Consider the following 16,206-nt stretch of genomic DNA (forward strand, 5'->3'; position numbering starts at 1 on the left):
TTAACAGTCATGGTCAGAGATTGTGTAGGGCTCTGTTCTATTTTCAGATTTTTTTGTATTTCTTTTCAGTCCCTTGGCTCTAGGATTGCTCCACTTAGATTTGTACTGTGGGAGATGCACAGCTAGCTCTCATTTGACTCCCACTGGAGCCCCACAGTGTCATTTGTGACACTGTTAACTCCAGTTCCTCATGTTGTCAGTCAACAGGCTGGAATAAAACAGGGTTGGTGCAATACTAAAAACACTTAATTATAGTGGGCTCTTCCTTTTTAATCTTTATTGACTTCTTAGTGACTTAGCAATTTATTGGAATTACATGCAGAAACCATTTACATGTTATATAGTGTATAGATATACACTATGTTCTATAGTTATAGTAGCCTCTCTTGCATTATTAGTGATTTGACACACCTGCTTTACTCAGTTTAAACCATGTTCAAGGGTGTTGAATAAAAATCACATGTCAAAGTCACTTTTATAGATTTTTTCCATAAACTTAAGTTATTTTTATAACTGATGCGATGATGTAATGCGTATGGATAGCCTACTGTCTTAAGGACTTATAATTTCATGGGAAATTATGTTTGACCCTTGATTAAATTATTTTGATGATTCTGAGTCTGTCCCTGTTATGTGACATTATATAATATAGCCACATGGGGGAATCTGAATTTGCACACGGCTCCTCCTTACACATTATGATCAGATAGAATACTCTGATTCTCCGTAAGGTTAAAATTCATTAAAATCCACACTTGAGAATGATAATGCTATTCCATTGCTTAGGGCATAATTTTTCTTTCTCATAAATAATTGTTATGAATTTACTACTAAAACCAGCATATACCTTCCCCAAAGCTGTAGCTGATTGGTGGTTGTGCTGATGGGAAGGTACAGTTGGGGGATCAACTACCCGGCATAACGTGGTGGTTCCTTCTAAAACTACTACTTCTTGTCTTCTTTTCCCCTCTTCGTAATGCCATGTACTCTAGGACTATTATGAGGTGGAACTTTTTGAAACATCATTATAACAAGGCTGTTGGAGGGAGAAGATTGCTTAATTTAAATGAAAGAAGAGATTTAGCTTCTTTTCTGAAAAGAGCCCCTCTAACTTCTGCCCCCTCAAAGTGATGCAGATACCTGTATTAGATTCAGTTTGATCAGCCATTCACTTTATCCTCTGTTCATGATTGAAATAATGAGCACATATGCTTTGTGGGGCTCATTTTTCCTTAGTATGTGACCCTTTAAAATCCTGAGGATTAAGTATAGCAAAGCCGATTAATTTTCTTGAATTTGAGAACAGATCTCCAAGTTAAAAACTTTATGACTGACTAACTCAATAAAATTGAATTCTAAGTCCTTTCCCCCCTCTTTTCACAGTCATCTTACTCCCAGTTACTGGCAGCTACATGCCTTACAAAGCTTGTATCGCGCACAAATAACCCTCTACCATTGGAACAACGAATAGATATTCGTAAGTAGAGAGTTGTCTTTTTTCTCTTAAAGAAATTAGTTTAGTGATGTTCTAGTAATAGTTACATTTATGTTGCTTGTCTGATAATGTTCTGAAATTGCTAAGCATACAGAATATCTAGAATCCAGTTTCTTTCCAGAATTTGGGCTTAAAAGTGAAGAGGACCCAATATAATTGCTTCTAGATAAAGCCTGCATTATCCCTTCGGTTTTCAGAAGGTTTCTTTCATTCAGTCTTTACTGTCACTAATAACTAAGAAAAACATTGTTAAGGATTTTGAATTCTGTGCAGACCATGCTATTTAACCATCAAGGGATAGATTCAAGGCTGCCTTACCTCAGATTCTTCATTGTGACACGTTGTATATTCTGAGTTGGAAAGCCCATGAATCTTAAATTCAAGTCCCATTTCTCAGTAGTGTGAATAATTAGGGAAGTTTCAGGTAAATAGTTTAAATTTACCACTTCTTAGACATTTAAAGATGTACACCCTTCCCTGGCAGAGCCTTCTACGATGTAGATTACTTTTGTTTTATAGGGAACTATGTGCTCAACTACCTTGCCACTCGGCCAAAGTTGGCTACTTTCGTGACACAAGCACTTATTCAGTTATATGCCAGAATCACAAAACTGGGCTGGTTTGACTGTCAGAAGGATGACTATGTCTTCAGAAATGCAATCACAGATGTCACAAGGTTTTTACAGGTATGATTTATGTATTTGATGGAATAAAAATGGGTGAAGCAATATATGCTTACTTATATATTGATCTGTAAGTGGAATTACTTGGTATATATTCTTCTGTGTCTTTTTAACTCTTCATGTGTCTTGGCTTTACATGTTTAGATGTCAGCACAAAACCTGCTTCATTCTTTCTAATGCTTACATACCATTCCAGTTTAAAATACCATAATTCATTTAACTCTTATAGGTGGGCATTTAGTTAGTATCTATATCTTGACTTAAATAAATACTTCAGTGAATATCCTAGTGTGCGTGTGTGTGTGTATATATATATATATATATAATCTTTTTATACTTTGAGTTAAGTGTGTTTATAGTGTGAATTCCCAGCCTTTTGAATTATTCAGTCAGAGGGATGTGTGCATTCTGGGTTTGCAAGGATATTTCCAAATTACCCTCAAAAAAAAGTTGTTCCCTGCACAATTAAAAGAATGCCTATTTCCCTGTACCTCCACCCTGTGACCTCAGCTTTTTTATTTTTCCAGTTTGGTAGGTAGAAAGAATTGGTAGCTCAGCATTTGAGTTACAAATGAGAGAGAACAAATTTTCATATGCTGATTTACTACTTATTTTTGTTTTTCTGTGAACTTCCTGTTTATATCTTACGTACATTTTTTTATTGGGTTCTTTGCCCTTTTTAGTATACAGTCTCTTTGTAAATTATCTTACACGTTCGTCATTTATCTTAAATGTGATGTGCTAGTTTCTCTTTCTGTGATATGTATGGTATGATACTTAAGGGTATTTTTTAAATACATAGGGTTTCAATTTTGATGAAGTCAGATTTAGCAGTCTTCTTTTATGGCAGGTTAGATTTTATGTCCTGCAAAGCAGCAGTTTTAAACTACAGTTTCTTGCTACATTGTCTAGGCAGTTTTAATAACAGCACAGGACTCTGTTATTTCAAAAGTATGACTGCATTCCAAATGCTGAAATCAAGCTGCACAGGCCAACTCTTTCTGCCTTTTTTTTTTTTAAACCAGGATAGTGTTGAATACTGCATCATTGGTGTCACAATTTTATCTCAGCTAACCAATGAAATTAATCAAGTAAGTGCTACAGCCTTCCTCATTGAAGTAAGTGCCATATTTTTTCTTAGTATTGGTGTTTTCTGCTGTGTGTGGGATGATCTTTTTTGGCAGTTGTGTGCTTTTGCGGTAAGTGATTAATGCCCTTTTGAAACAAAATAGTTCCATTGGGTTTCCCTCTGTAAGTGCAGTCTACCTCACTCTTAATATCCAGACCCCCTTCTGTCTCCGGAATATTTTTTCCTCTCATCTCAGCTTTCCTCAGTGGTATTAATGTTCATTGTTAGAGATGAGGGCAATGGTCCTAAGTCAGAACTTAGGAAACCAGCATCATTGGTGTGCCCCTTCTGCTGTATAAATTAATGTGTTTGTAAAGATTCAAAAATCAGTTCTCATGTGCTATTATTAAAGATTTTGCTGATAATCTTTTCAGAATGCACGAAACATTCTGCTAAATACCAGGTAATTTTTTTTAATAGTCATTGATGTCACAGATTACTACAGAGGAAACACCAGTGGCTTTCTTTTGCTCTGGCTATTATTTTTAGTCATTTACTTTTGTATCCAGTTAAAATGTTATAATTATTGAACAGGCCAGAATTAATATTAATTGTAACATCTCACCCTTCAGTTGTCAGCTATTAATTACATTGGCATCATTGTTGCTACTGCTCATATTTATGCAGACATTTCTATTAACCCTGAGAAATTTTAACTGTGAGTTGGTACTATTTTAAATGCACTAGCTTATAGTCTGTTAAAATCTGGAGTCCATATTGTGTTCTCTGTCACATGCAATCCCCATTGCGCTTGGTAATTATCGAAATAATAGCTCACACTTTTGAGTGATTTCTCTGTGAAAGGCACTGTTGTAAGCACTTATATTAATTTTATTCTCACAGTAGTCCTGTGAGATAGGGACTCTGGTTATCCCATTTCCTAGATAAGGAAACCGAGGCTCATAAAGGTTGAATAATTTGCCTACAGTGTCACAGTTACCTGGCAACAGTATATGAATTCAAACCCATATAGGCTTATTGCAGAGCCTGTGCTCTTAGCAACTAACTTATTATTTACCCACTATTGCCCCTGTAGTAAGAGAGCATGCGTTAACTAAGTACAGAGATTGTGGGGTTAATGCTCTCCCCTTTGAAGCTTGGTTCCAGAAAATCCATCAGTGTTGGTATTTTTAAGATCTTCGAAATTTTGTCTTTTTTAAGAAAATAATAGAAATGTGTGTGACATACTTAAGATGTAATTATTCTCTGTATTATGATCAGTATAACAGATTATATATAGCATCTGGTATATAATCTAGCATCACCTTTTTATCCAAGACATTTATGATAACACAGTGACAATGAAGCTAAAATTGGAACACTTTGAACCTCTATGTAACTTAGTTTTCTGTTGGCTTTTTTTTTTTTTTGGTTGTCATTTAAATCAGAAAGCCTATTTCTATTACCATTCCTATTTGAACTTAGAAATAAAATTAAGGGGGCATTCCATAACTTGGTTGTCTATCAGAAATCTTACTGCATTTTTTCTTTAATGTGCCAAAAGCAAAATGAGCTCCCTCCTGGTTGAATTGAACAGTATATAGAAGAGATTTAAGCTTACAGTAAATGGTTGGACTGAAATTACTCTAGGCAACCTTGAAATTCCTTTATTGCACTCATTGAGTACCTACTATGTGTCAGAAATAGAGGGCATACTAAAGAAGTAAAAGACTTAATCCTTGACCACAAAAAACTTTAAAATATGACGAAAAGACAAGAACAGAGGAGTAAATGAGAGACGAATACAACTTAATTTAAGTACTCACTTCTGTGGTATAGACTACATGTTGAGATAGGTTAGAGAAGGAAGAGAGTATTACAGGCTATCGTCTGTCTTAAGTTCATGGCTGTTAGTCAATGACTGTTTTAGAAATTTTGTAGTAACTTCAGCCCTGACTGGATTGTTTACCAAAACCCAAGCCTTGCTACTGTCTGGTTTTGAGACTAAGCCACAATACAACATGATAGAAATTATTAGCAATGTCTTCCAACAGTTTGTTAAATTTTACCTCCCTGAATGCAGAGGAAATTAAAATTTTGCAGTGGAGATACTCACCTCTCCTTCTGTCTTCCCTCTGTATGCAGTAGAGACATGATATCCTGGCTAGCTGTTATTAGCAGCTTATTGTCATCTGCATTCTCTCACTAAATATGGTCTAACAGTAACTTAAATGTTTAAAATGTATTTTGTTATTTATGTTGGTCTTATTGAAAATCCTTCTAGTTTACTTGAAGTCTACATGAAAATTTTTTTCTCTGCAACTAATTCTAAAACTTGCGTTGGTTTGTTTTTCTGCACAGGCAGACACCACCCATCCTTTAACCAAGCACAGAAAAATAGCCTCTTCTTTCCGAGATTCATCGTTATTTGATATCTTCACTCTTTCCTGCAATCTGCTAAAACAGGTGAGATTGTATGTTGGGACCTGCTTCACAGATCCTTTTGAAAGGATGAGAATAAGTGGGGACTTGTTATGACCCCATGAGAGTTTATGCATCTCTTTAATTATCGTCATGTCTCACGTAATACATATGTCCGAGCTGTTGAAGAAACTTACCAAACTGAAAGAAAGAATTGTGCTTTCCCTATTTCACATCTATTCCCCTAGGTAAAGAGCAGTATGTGAACACGTATCCCATGCTCCTATTTTAAAGGAACTAGTTTACCACAAAGTTTGAGGTTTTTCTTGTTTGCTTTTTTTATATCCACATAAGATCTTCCTATGTGGAGTAAAAGCATCTTCACTTCATGGTGTTTGGATTCTCAGTGCTTTGAAAGCAGTCTCAGACTACATTGTTAGCATACTAAAACGAGGCTGGCTTCCCTGTCCCCTGCTGAGTTACAGGCAGCAAATAAACAAGCAACATCTGTAAGGAAAAGTAGATTTTGAATTTTTAACATCCACTTAGACTTCATAACCTGAAGGGGTAGACAGTATCACAGAAGGAAATTACCAGTTTTAAAATAGAAAGTTGGTATTTCATTTCTTGATAGACTTGAACTAAGGAAGAAATGTTAACTTGTGAGCTCTACACATGTATAACCATGTTTGGATGCTTTGTTGCTATAGAAAGCCAAATGGAATTAGCCTCTGGCTTTGTGTTCATTTGGGGGTTTTTTGTTTTTTTGTTTTCTTGTTCTTGTTCTCATTTTCCAATATGTCTCAATTGTAGTATTAGAAGCAAGTTTAGATTTTTCTTTTGTCCCAGTTAATGACGTCCATCCATCTTTTCCTTCAGTTACCTAGTTTTACTTCAGAATTCCCAAAAAATTCTCAGTTTGGGCAAGCTGCCTCGCAAAAGCTGTTGTAGCTCACAAGCTGCCTCGCAAAAGCTGTTTCTAGAGGGGAAAAAGCTTTTGAGAAAACTGAGCCTTGGAACCTCCTCTAATACTGATTCTGTCAAAAACAATGAGCCAGCCAGTCACTGAGGTCACAGCTGGTAGAAATTTGAATCTCATAGTCACCGTAGCTCTGGACCACTATTGAGCTATAGGCCGGTACACTGCTGATGAATAAATAAAATTCAGTGGTGATTTTGTTTTGACTGTGGTTTAAAAGATTTTTGTTGATGCTGGCTATGGTAATGTTAAAAAGAGAAAGGAAGATAGGGCAGGGTGTAAAATTTACTAGAACTCCCACCAGAGTTTAGTCCCAGCCCTGTCTAGAAATAATAAGGATCTAAAATTCAAATAAAGTAACCAAACATCCCATATTGCTCCAGAATTCACTGTGGCCACGATGCCTACAGCATATAAAGAGTAAGTGTCAAAGGGGGAATTTCTTTAAATACCAGCTTCATGTTTTTATAGTAAATATGTTTTAATAGTAAATAAGGAGCTAGGAGTTTCATAGTGATGGAAGGACTTTGAAGGTGATGGAAGTGCAGCATCTTTTGGGAGAGAAATGTCACTTGACTGTGTTGGAATACCGCCCTCCTTTTCTGGCTTAGCAGCCTCCTCGTAAGTCTGGTAGCAAGCTTGGAAGAGAGGAGTGATTGTTTGGGGCTTATTATGTGGTCATTTTTACAGGCTTCTGGAAAGAATCTGAACTTGAATGATGAAAGTCAGCATGGCTTGCTGATGCAACTGCTCAAACTCACTCATAACTGCCTAAACTTTGATTTCATTGGCACTTCTACTGATGAGTCCTCAGATGACCTGTGCACGGTACAGATTCCCACCAGCTGGCGATCAGGTAATACAGTCGCACCCTCTGAAACAGGTGGCCTCTCCACTCTACCTGGAGTCTGCGGGGTGGTCTCAGGAACCCCTGGCAAATCCCCTGCTTGCTCTTAGAGAAAACTTAGGATGTCAGTATGGGTCTTTTTAAAGTCAGAGAGAGGCTGTTGGAGGATCCTCCAGCCCGGGGAGAACTCTTTAATTACTGGGTTCCTGGCGGATGTGAGTTTGATCTTATGTTAATCACCTAGAGACTTCTGATATCTTACTCATTTGAGGGCATTTCTAACTTTAAAAACAAAATCAAGTAAAAGAACTTGTGCTTATGCTTGGTACTGTATTCCTAAGGATAAAAATTCTTGCTATGAACAGAGTTCTGATTGTCTTAAGTTGTTTGAGAATCAGAAGAATGAATCCATTTCTTAGAGGAGCTAAAAACAAGTGCTTAAAAAAAAAAAAAACGGAAAACAAAAAGGCCCTATTAGCTTATCACTTTCAAATGAAATAAACATTCTGTAAGATAAGAAAGCAGGAAGAGGTGTGGAGTCCTGCACTCGGTGAAGCCATAGGGTGGGGGGGCGGGGAGGGGGAGAGGCGCTGACGTACAGGTAACTGCGCCCCTGCCCGGCGGCATGCGGTGCCCCCTGTCCGCTCCCGCTTCTGTTGCTTCACAGCAAGCACATGGGAAGTACGGGCAAGGTGAGCTCCAGTCCCCCGCCTGCGCTCCTGCCTGGTCTCCGCGTGAGTCTCTGGCGTCCTGCCCCAGCCGGGCCAGCTTGGGACGCCCCGTGGATCCGGGGGCTCTTAGGGGCCTTGCGAACTCGGCGGGCCGAGGCCATCTTCCCCTAGGCCCGGCCGTTCCTGTTGGCTGCAGACGCAGACCGCGAGCTCGAGGACTCCGGTGTCCAGTTTCCCTTGACCTTGAGGACCCGGGAAGGTCGTATGAGTCATGGCTATGACTAGAGTCAGATTGCCCAGCAGCGTTTTAAGAAAGCCAGATGCCTGGATTGGGCTCTGCGGAGCGCTACGAGGGACACCTTCACATAAACACTGTGCTTCCTGGAATCGATACTCATATTTGTCTAGTACCAAGTTAAATGCTTCAAATTATAAAACATTTTTCCATAACATTTTCTCACTGAGACTCTCAGGGCTTTTAATATCTCAAGAATATATTTTCCTATTTTCCATAAGATTCAAAAGTAATGTAAGCTCTAAAAAATCCACTAAAATGACTCTGCAAAAAGTGGAAGATGAAGGGGACTCTGATGAAGAAAGTGAGCATCATGAGATGAGTGAGCAGGAAGAGGAGCCAGAGGACGACCCTAGTGCGGTCAGAGAGCATAGGGACCTGGGCAAAGTAATGCAGTCTTTCCGATATGATGTTACCCTGAAGACGGGCCTGGATATCGGGAGAAACAAAGTGGAAGATGCATTCTACAAAGGTGAACTCAGGCTGAACGGGGAAAATTATGGAAGAAAAGCAGAACAGTGAAAGCGGGAGATACATTGGATCTTCTAATTGGAGAGGATAGAGAAGCAGAAACAGAGACAGTGATGAGGATTCTCCCGAAAAAAGTGTTTGAAGAGAAGACCAGCAGTGAGAAATACAGAGTGGTGTTACGGCCGTGGCAAAAGTTAAAATTGCCTAAAAAAAGTACTCTCAAATAAATGGATTGCTTTTTAGCGATAAAGCTGCTTTCTAGTGGTGGGGGAAGGGGCCAGGTTAAAAAGAGGATGTTTTTTATTAAAATAAGGTTCTCCTACCAAAAAAAAAATAAGAAAGCAGGAAGATATGCTCCCTAATGACTGTATAGCACCAGAGTGTGCCAGCTGCATTGTGCAGACATACTCAGTAAAGTGCTCTTTTGTCTTTCAGCGTTCTTAGATTCTTCAACTCTGCAACTGTTTTTTGACCTGTATCATTCCATCCCTCCTTCGTTTTCACCTCTGGTGAGTCAGGACCACAATTTCTACTTCTAGAACGTAGCAGTGGTGAATGAGCTATGTTCTGTGTTCATTTTGTTGTACAAAATCATAGAAGTAAAGCATAGAAGTACTAGGGTTAGTTATCTAGCCTTTTGAGATAAAGCTCGTCACCTAAAGGTTCTCACAGTAAAGTCTTAATTCCTTCTAAATTGTTCCTGGGAATTCCTTGGCGGTCCAGTGGTTAGGAATTCACGCTTTCACTGCAGGGGCCCAGGTTCAGTCCCTGGTTGGGGAACTAAGATCCCGCAAGCCGCAAGGTGCGGCCAAAAATAATTGTTCCTGTCATTAATGACAGATTGCTGCAGATGTCAAGCTCTTTTAGTCTCCCTTTGTATCTGACTTTTTACTATATCTCAAATTGACACAGGCTAGAATGTGGGGAATTCACCTTATATTGTCTATTTGAAGATTGTCAAGACTTAAGAAAATTTCTGAAAATCCCTCAAGCATATGTTACATAAGTGCTAAATGGAAGCTGTATTGGGAAGGCATATTTGCATACTTATCCTGAATAACATTTGAAACCTCCTGGGAATGCTGCATTTCTCCTTTAAAGCAATAATTAACCTCCTCAAATCTCAAAATTGATTCAGGTCCTAAAAGGCGTTGGTCTGATATTTCAGATTGTTGGTATAAAATACCATTGTACAAAACATGCAAAGAAAATACAGTAAAGTAAATGGGTGCTTTGCATAGTGTTTCTGCAGTAGACTACTTTCCTGGTAGTAGTACTTTTCCAAATTAACGTGGACCTTCACTTTAGCAGAAACATGAGTTCATGTTTTTTGTATCGTTAAGTTTACTTCAGGAAAAGGTAACACACTTAAGAAGGGTAATTAATGAAAGGACTGTTTGTAAAGGGGTGGGCAAAATTAAGGGAATCCAACAAGGGGTGGTGATGTATACCCCCTGGGGCTAGCAATAGTGGGGAGCCTCAAGGGGCAAGGGAAAGAAACCCTGGAGAGAGCTGAAGCTGTGACTTAGGGGAGGGCTGTTCACCAGAGGTAGAGAAACTCTGCCAACCATGGCCCAGCTGGGGGTGGGGAGGGGGCTCCTCTTTCTTCCTGCCCTTGATCTCCTGCTGGTACTTTCCAATGGTTGAAGCCAATGAGAAGCAAGAAGGCAAGGGAACTTGGCTGCTGTTAGTCAACAGAGGTCAGCCTCCCAGGGAGCAGAGCAGGGAGGAGAAGGGCAGAAAATAGATCTGGAGGGGCAAACAGAATATAAATATCTAGCACAGTGGGGAAAGGGGAAAATGTTGTCATTATAAAATCTGTTTTCCTTAGGGCACAGATCTGACTTGGTTATTTCATTATAGCACTACAGAGCAAAGGCTGATTAGCCAAAAGGCCTTAATAAAACAGAAAAAAAAAACTAAATCTAAAGCATTATTTAAACTATGAATCGCTTGGTATTTTCAAGCTTTAAATATATATCTTAAACACAAATCAAAGAAGCCATCAGGATGGTCAAAGAATAAAACGTAGATGAATTTCCAAACTATGGATTTAACTAGTTGTTACAATCAACCTGGATCTGATGCTCTTTTTATTTTTCTTTTAATAAAGCTGTTTCAGATATCCTAAGCTACATCCCCCTTGATCGTTTTTTTATATCATTATAATGGTAGCAGGGGGTGAAAGAACAGCATTAGTGCCATATGTAAAGAAGAATACTTACAGCAGGGGAAAGGGTAATGAAAATAGCTATACCATCTTTTTGATCATTTGTGTTTGGGTTGGGCCCTGCTTTAGGTATTATCCTGCTTAGTACAGATTGCCTCAGTTAGAAGATCCCTGTTTAACAATGCAGAGAGGGCCAAGTTTCTCTCTCACCTTGTTGATGGTGTTAAACGAATACTGGAAAACCCACAGGTAAGATTTTTGAGAATGTATTTTTATTTGTGTGTGTATATGTGTGTATGATTAGTATATGCCTATCTGTTATGGCTCCAAAGAAAAATCAATCTAGAGGTCACACTTAGCAGAAATCATAGAAAACAGTTCACTCTGTTTAAATCTTCAGAAGATTTAAGTGAATGTATATTTGTAGATTTAAATAATACTTACCCAGAAGAGGAGCTTGTATCCTCTAGCTTCAGGAATGTAGGAATTGTGGGACGGGATCCCCTTTGGTTGTTGTTGTTGTTCATTTTTATTGGAGTGTAGTTGATTTACAATGTTGTGTTAGTTTCAGGTGTACAGCAAAGTGAATCAGTTATACATATACATATATCCACTCTTTTTTTTTAGATTCTTTTCCCACATAGTCCATTACAAGGTATTGAGTAGAGTTCCCTATGCTATACAGCAAGTTCTTATTACCTATTTTATATATAGTAGTGTGTATATATCAATCCCAGTCTCCCAATTTATCCCTCCCCCTCTTATCCCCTGGTAACTATAAGTTTGTTTTCTACATCCGTGACTTTACTTCTGTTTTGTAAGTAAGCTCATTTGTACCCTTTTTTTTTGATTCCACATGTAAGTGATATCATACGATATTTGTCTTTCCTTGTCTGACTTACTTCACTCAGTATGACAATCTCTAGGTCCACCCATGTTGCTGCAAATGGCATTATTTTAGGGAAGGGATCACTTTGAAGGAAAACAAGGACAGAGCTAGTCATTTTTCCCAAAGAAATTAAGAATCTAAAATTTGTTTTTTTGTTTTCATTTCCATTTTTTTGAATGTACATTATTTACCTAAGTGTGTAGGGCTACATTTAGGTGGGAGGGGAGTTATTTCTCATTCAAATATTTATTCCATAACTCAGTTGCCCTTTTTGTCTTTTTCAGTCCCAAAGACTCAGCTAACACCTCCTTTTTTTAAGTATTTCTTCTTCACACTAGAAAATATGATAAAAACAGTTCACTTTTAAATATACTCTGTTCTCTCCCTCTTTTTAAAAATTCATTTATTCTATCAACAAATTGTATGGAGCCACCTACCATGTGCCAGGGATTCAGTGGTGAGCAAAACAAAACCTGGCCTCCTTCTCTAATAGAGGAGGACATATGTAAGGAAACAAGTATGCTGGTGTAGTATGCAAACAGATGAAAAGTGTTTGATATAAGTATATAATACATAAACATACTAATATAGGAGTATGTTTATTGTAGCAAAGATGATATAATAAAATATATGAAATATTTGTGTAACTTTGCTACTGTAGTTTAGTTGTGCTTAATGACAGATTTGACAGATGTGAAAATAAAAATCTCATTACTTTTCATTTGATTGGTGGGAAGCAAACAGACCAGTCATATCTTAGATCGAGCCCGTTTTCTGCCATTAATCAACTTTACAGCCCTGGGCAAGTAGTGTTGTCCTTCTGGGCTTCTGTTTCAGTCTTTTCCAATTGAGGCTAATAACCCCATCTCACAGGATGATTATTATGGACAGATGAGATAATAGATGTAATAATCCCTTTTAAAAGTGACTTTTTAAAAAATTGCTTTTAAACATTATACAAATGTGTCATTCTGAATGATGACCTGCAGCAGATTCCCCCCTCTCCTCATGCCATCCCAGATGTCATCCGGGAAGAAGTATAATGAACCACATTTTACATTTTATTTTCCTCCCTGTGCTGTCACCAGAGTTTATCAGACCCAAACAATTACCATGAGTTTTGCAGACTACTGGCCCGATTGAAGAGTAACTACCAACTGGGAGAACTAGTAAAGGTGGAAAACTACCCTGAGGTCATCCGATTGATAGCTAACTTCACAGTGACCAGCCTACAGGTTTGTCTTTGATTGCTTATCCCTTTCTTCCTAAACACTGGAACCTCTTCTCTTACTCATTGGTTTTATTTAACCTTGTAAGAATTTTTTTTTCCCTTGGCAGAAGTGAATGTAAGGATAGGGCAACCCTGCACAGAGTGGTTACTATTGCAGCCTACTCATTCACATTACGAAAGTTCAAGGAGTGTGGCTAGAGGAGCATGAGGGAACTGCAAGAGTAATATTTAGATTCAAGCCTGGGAGAATTCCCTTGTAGTCCCCCAAAAAAGGCAAGATTGGAACAGGGAGCCGGGCAGAAGAGTGAAGAGAGACTCAGCGCCCTCTCTTTCTTAGTCATGTGTAGGCAGTGGTTCTCACAGGCGATGGCTTGCATCAAAATCATCTGGGGAGCTTGATGAGGAATGCAGGTGCTTGGGTCCTACCCCCATAATTTCTGGCTCACTAGGTCCAGGGTGGGGCCTTGGCGTCTCTGTTTCTAACAAGCTCTCCACGAGATGCTCGTGCTACTGATGTTTGAGAGCCAGTTACTCAGCCAGCTCAGAACAGCTCTTCTCACTGGATGTTTAATCTCTGAAATACCACTAAACACATTAGACTAGTTGCCATGCACAGAACAAAGCCCATCAAAGTTTATCCTCATTCTCTCTCTCTTTTTTTTTTTAAGAAAACTCTTTATCCTTTGTGTCAGATGGCATGGGACTAATGTATTATGTACAAAAATGAGAACTATGCCTCCTACTACTCTCTTGGTTTTCTTTAGCATTGGGAATTTGCCCCAAATAGCGTGCACTATCTCCTGAGCCTATGGCAGCGGCTGGCAGCCTCCGTGCCATACGTGAAAGCCACAGAGCCCCACATGCTGGAGACTTACACTCCTGAGGTCACCAAAGCCTACATCACATCCCGTTTGGAATCTGTGCACATCATACTGAGGTAAGGAAACTGGGGCAGCCTCCCTCTTTCCGCACAGGTGGCCTGGTGTCCGACTTGCCAGAGATCAGACACCCAGTTGGCAAAAGCGTACTTGATATGAGTCATATTGGAGCTAACACCATAATGGGCATTTTTTTCACGTTAGCACAATAGCTGAGGAGAGCATAAAGTCGAAAAGAAGAGTCTTTCTCTTTAATATCCTATTCATGTCCCTTCTTCACCAGCCATAGCAGTATCTTTGAATACAAAGTATATCAGTATAATGTTTGTCCTTGCCAGTGATTTCCTTTAAACATGAGAGAAGCATTTATAAGCTATAGATGACAACAATTATAATGTGTAAAATATAGGTGCTTAATGTGAACTTCTAAAGAAATAAGTAGATAAATAAGCTACACAATCCAGAGCTTACTAGAAGATGTAAGAATTCCAGGCAGCCGATCACTGACTGCATTATACTGACACATGGTTTCTCTCTTCCTTGACTACTAACTGGACCAGAAATCTATAGTAAAGAAATGTCAGACCCTTTAGAAATGACCTATATAAAATGGAGTTATTCTAGGGACTTCCCTGGTGGGGAATGGTTTAAGACTCTGAGCTTCCTGCAGGGGGCATGGGTTCGATCCCTGGTCAGGGAACTGAGATCCCACCTGCTGCATGGCATAGCCAAAAAAAAAAAAGAATGAGGCTATTCTTTATGTAGGGACCTATCTTGTATACTTTTTTCATCGGCTGTTTCTCAGGGGAATTTACTTGGACTCTGAAGGTTTGGGGTGTTTTGGGTTTTTTTTAACTCAGATTCTTAATTTGCTCAGAATCAAATACTTTTTTTTTTTTTTGCGGTACGCGGGCCTCTCACTGCTGTGGCCTCTCCCGTTGCGGAGCACAGGCTCCGGACGCGCAGGCTCAGCGGCCATGGCTCATGGGCCCAGCCGCTCCGCGGCATGTGGGATCTTCCCGGATCAGGGCACGAACCTGTGTCCCCTGCATCGGCAGGCGGACTCTCAACCACTGCGCCACCAGGGGAGCCCTATAGTCATTTTTTTTTAATTCTACTTCGTTTGACCATTCATAATATTTATACATTTTGCTACAGGAATATTGTATTTGACATGCCACAGCCCAGGGAGGGTTCATATTACATGGTAGAAGCATCATAGTGCCTCCCTAAAATCTGAAGATTTCTGAATTCCAAAACGCATCTGGTCACAATGGCCTCACACAAGGGACAGATTACTTGTGGTCACAAAGTTTACTATAGTCAGAAATAAACAAGAGGCTGAGAACCAAGAGCTTTTAGGGGTGAGAAGCATAGGACTGAGAGGATCATGGCAGACAAATGTTAAGCGACTGGGAATTGGAAGACTGGACACCAATGGGCAGAGCATACCTACGGGAGACTGACGCTAGGTTGAGACACCTGCCTTCCACCTGTTCTTAACCTTCCTTCCTTGGTAAAAAGTGGGGTTGGGATGTGGGCCTCTACAGCTGCACAGGGTGGATAAGTGGAGGAGAGCTGCTGTGGCGGAGAAATGAGTAGGCATCTTTTAAGAGAGCGCCTTCCTTCTTCCCTGGGGAGTAGAGATGGACTGGAAGATCCCCTGGAGGATACAGGTCTGGTCCAGCAACAGTTGGACCAGCTGTCTACAATCGGGCGCTGTGAATATGAGAAGACGTGTGCACTCCTCGTGCAGTTGTTTGACCAGTCTGCCCAGTCCTATCAGGAGCTGCTCCAGAGTGCCAGCGCCAGCCCCATGGACATTGCCGTGCAGGAGGGTGAGTGGACAGTGGACTGGGCCTGGCAGAAGGTGCTGTCAGCACGCTTTCGCTCACTGCTACCTCTCTTTCACCTTTCCCCCCAGAATTCTTCCATCATCAGTTAGCTCCATACACACAAAAGAATATTTGATAATAAATGCCACAGGGAACTAGGGAGGAGCACCTGAAATCATACCTGCAGCGGGTATGTTTAACTTTAAGAAAGTACTGCACTGTAAAAATAACGACCCTGTCTGATAGGGGAGCCTTGGTTATCTAATGAATTT

The 16,206-nt window shown here is 39.6% G+C and overlaps 1 protein-coding gene and 1 pseudogene across 1 annotated transcript in view; both read left to right on the forward strand.

Annotated features, from left to right (window-relative positions):
- The window catches only part of XPO7 (exportin 7), an 86,791-nt gene that overhangs the window by 50,228 nt on the left and 20,357 nt on the right, over nucleotides 1-16,206 (forward strand). The window contains exons 3-12 of the mRNA XM_007450552.1: nucleotides 1,384-1,477; nucleotides 2,015-2,181; nucleotides 3,204-3,269; nucleotides 5,609-5,713; nucleotides 7,338-7,503; nucleotides 9,367-9,440; nucleotides 11,231-11,350; nucleotides 13,079-13,225; nucleotides 13,986-14,158; nucleotides 15,744-15,937. Of these exons, the coding sequence (XP_007450614.1) occupies nucleotides 1,384-1,477; nucleotides 2,015-2,181; nucleotides 3,204-3,269; nucleotides 5,609-5,713; nucleotides 7,338-7,503; nucleotides 9,367-9,440; nucleotides 11,231-11,350; nucleotides 13,079-13,225; nucleotides 13,986-14,158; nucleotides 15,744-15,937 (1,306 nt within the window). The remainder of the gene's footprint in view (nucleotides 1-1,383; nucleotides 1,478-2,014; nucleotides 2,182-3,203; nucleotides 3,270-5,608; nucleotides 5,714-7,337; nucleotides 7,504-9,366; nucleotides 9,441-11,230; nucleotides 11,351-13,078; nucleotides 13,226-13,985; nucleotides 14,159-15,743; nucleotides 15,938-16,206) is intronic.
- On the forward strand, nucleotides 8,437-9,158 carry LOC103087712 (uncharacterized protein C6orf203 pseudogene; annotated as a pseudogene).

This window comes from Lipotes vexillifer, unplaced genomic scaffold (genome assembly GCF_000442215.2).
Source record: "Lipotes vexillifer unplaced genomic scaffold, Lipotes_vexillifer_v1.1 scaffold567, whole genome shotgun sequence".
Taxonomy (NCBI): domain Eukaryota; kingdom Metazoa; phylum Chordata; class Mammalia; order Artiodactyla; family Lipotidae; genus Lipotes; species Lipotes vexillifer.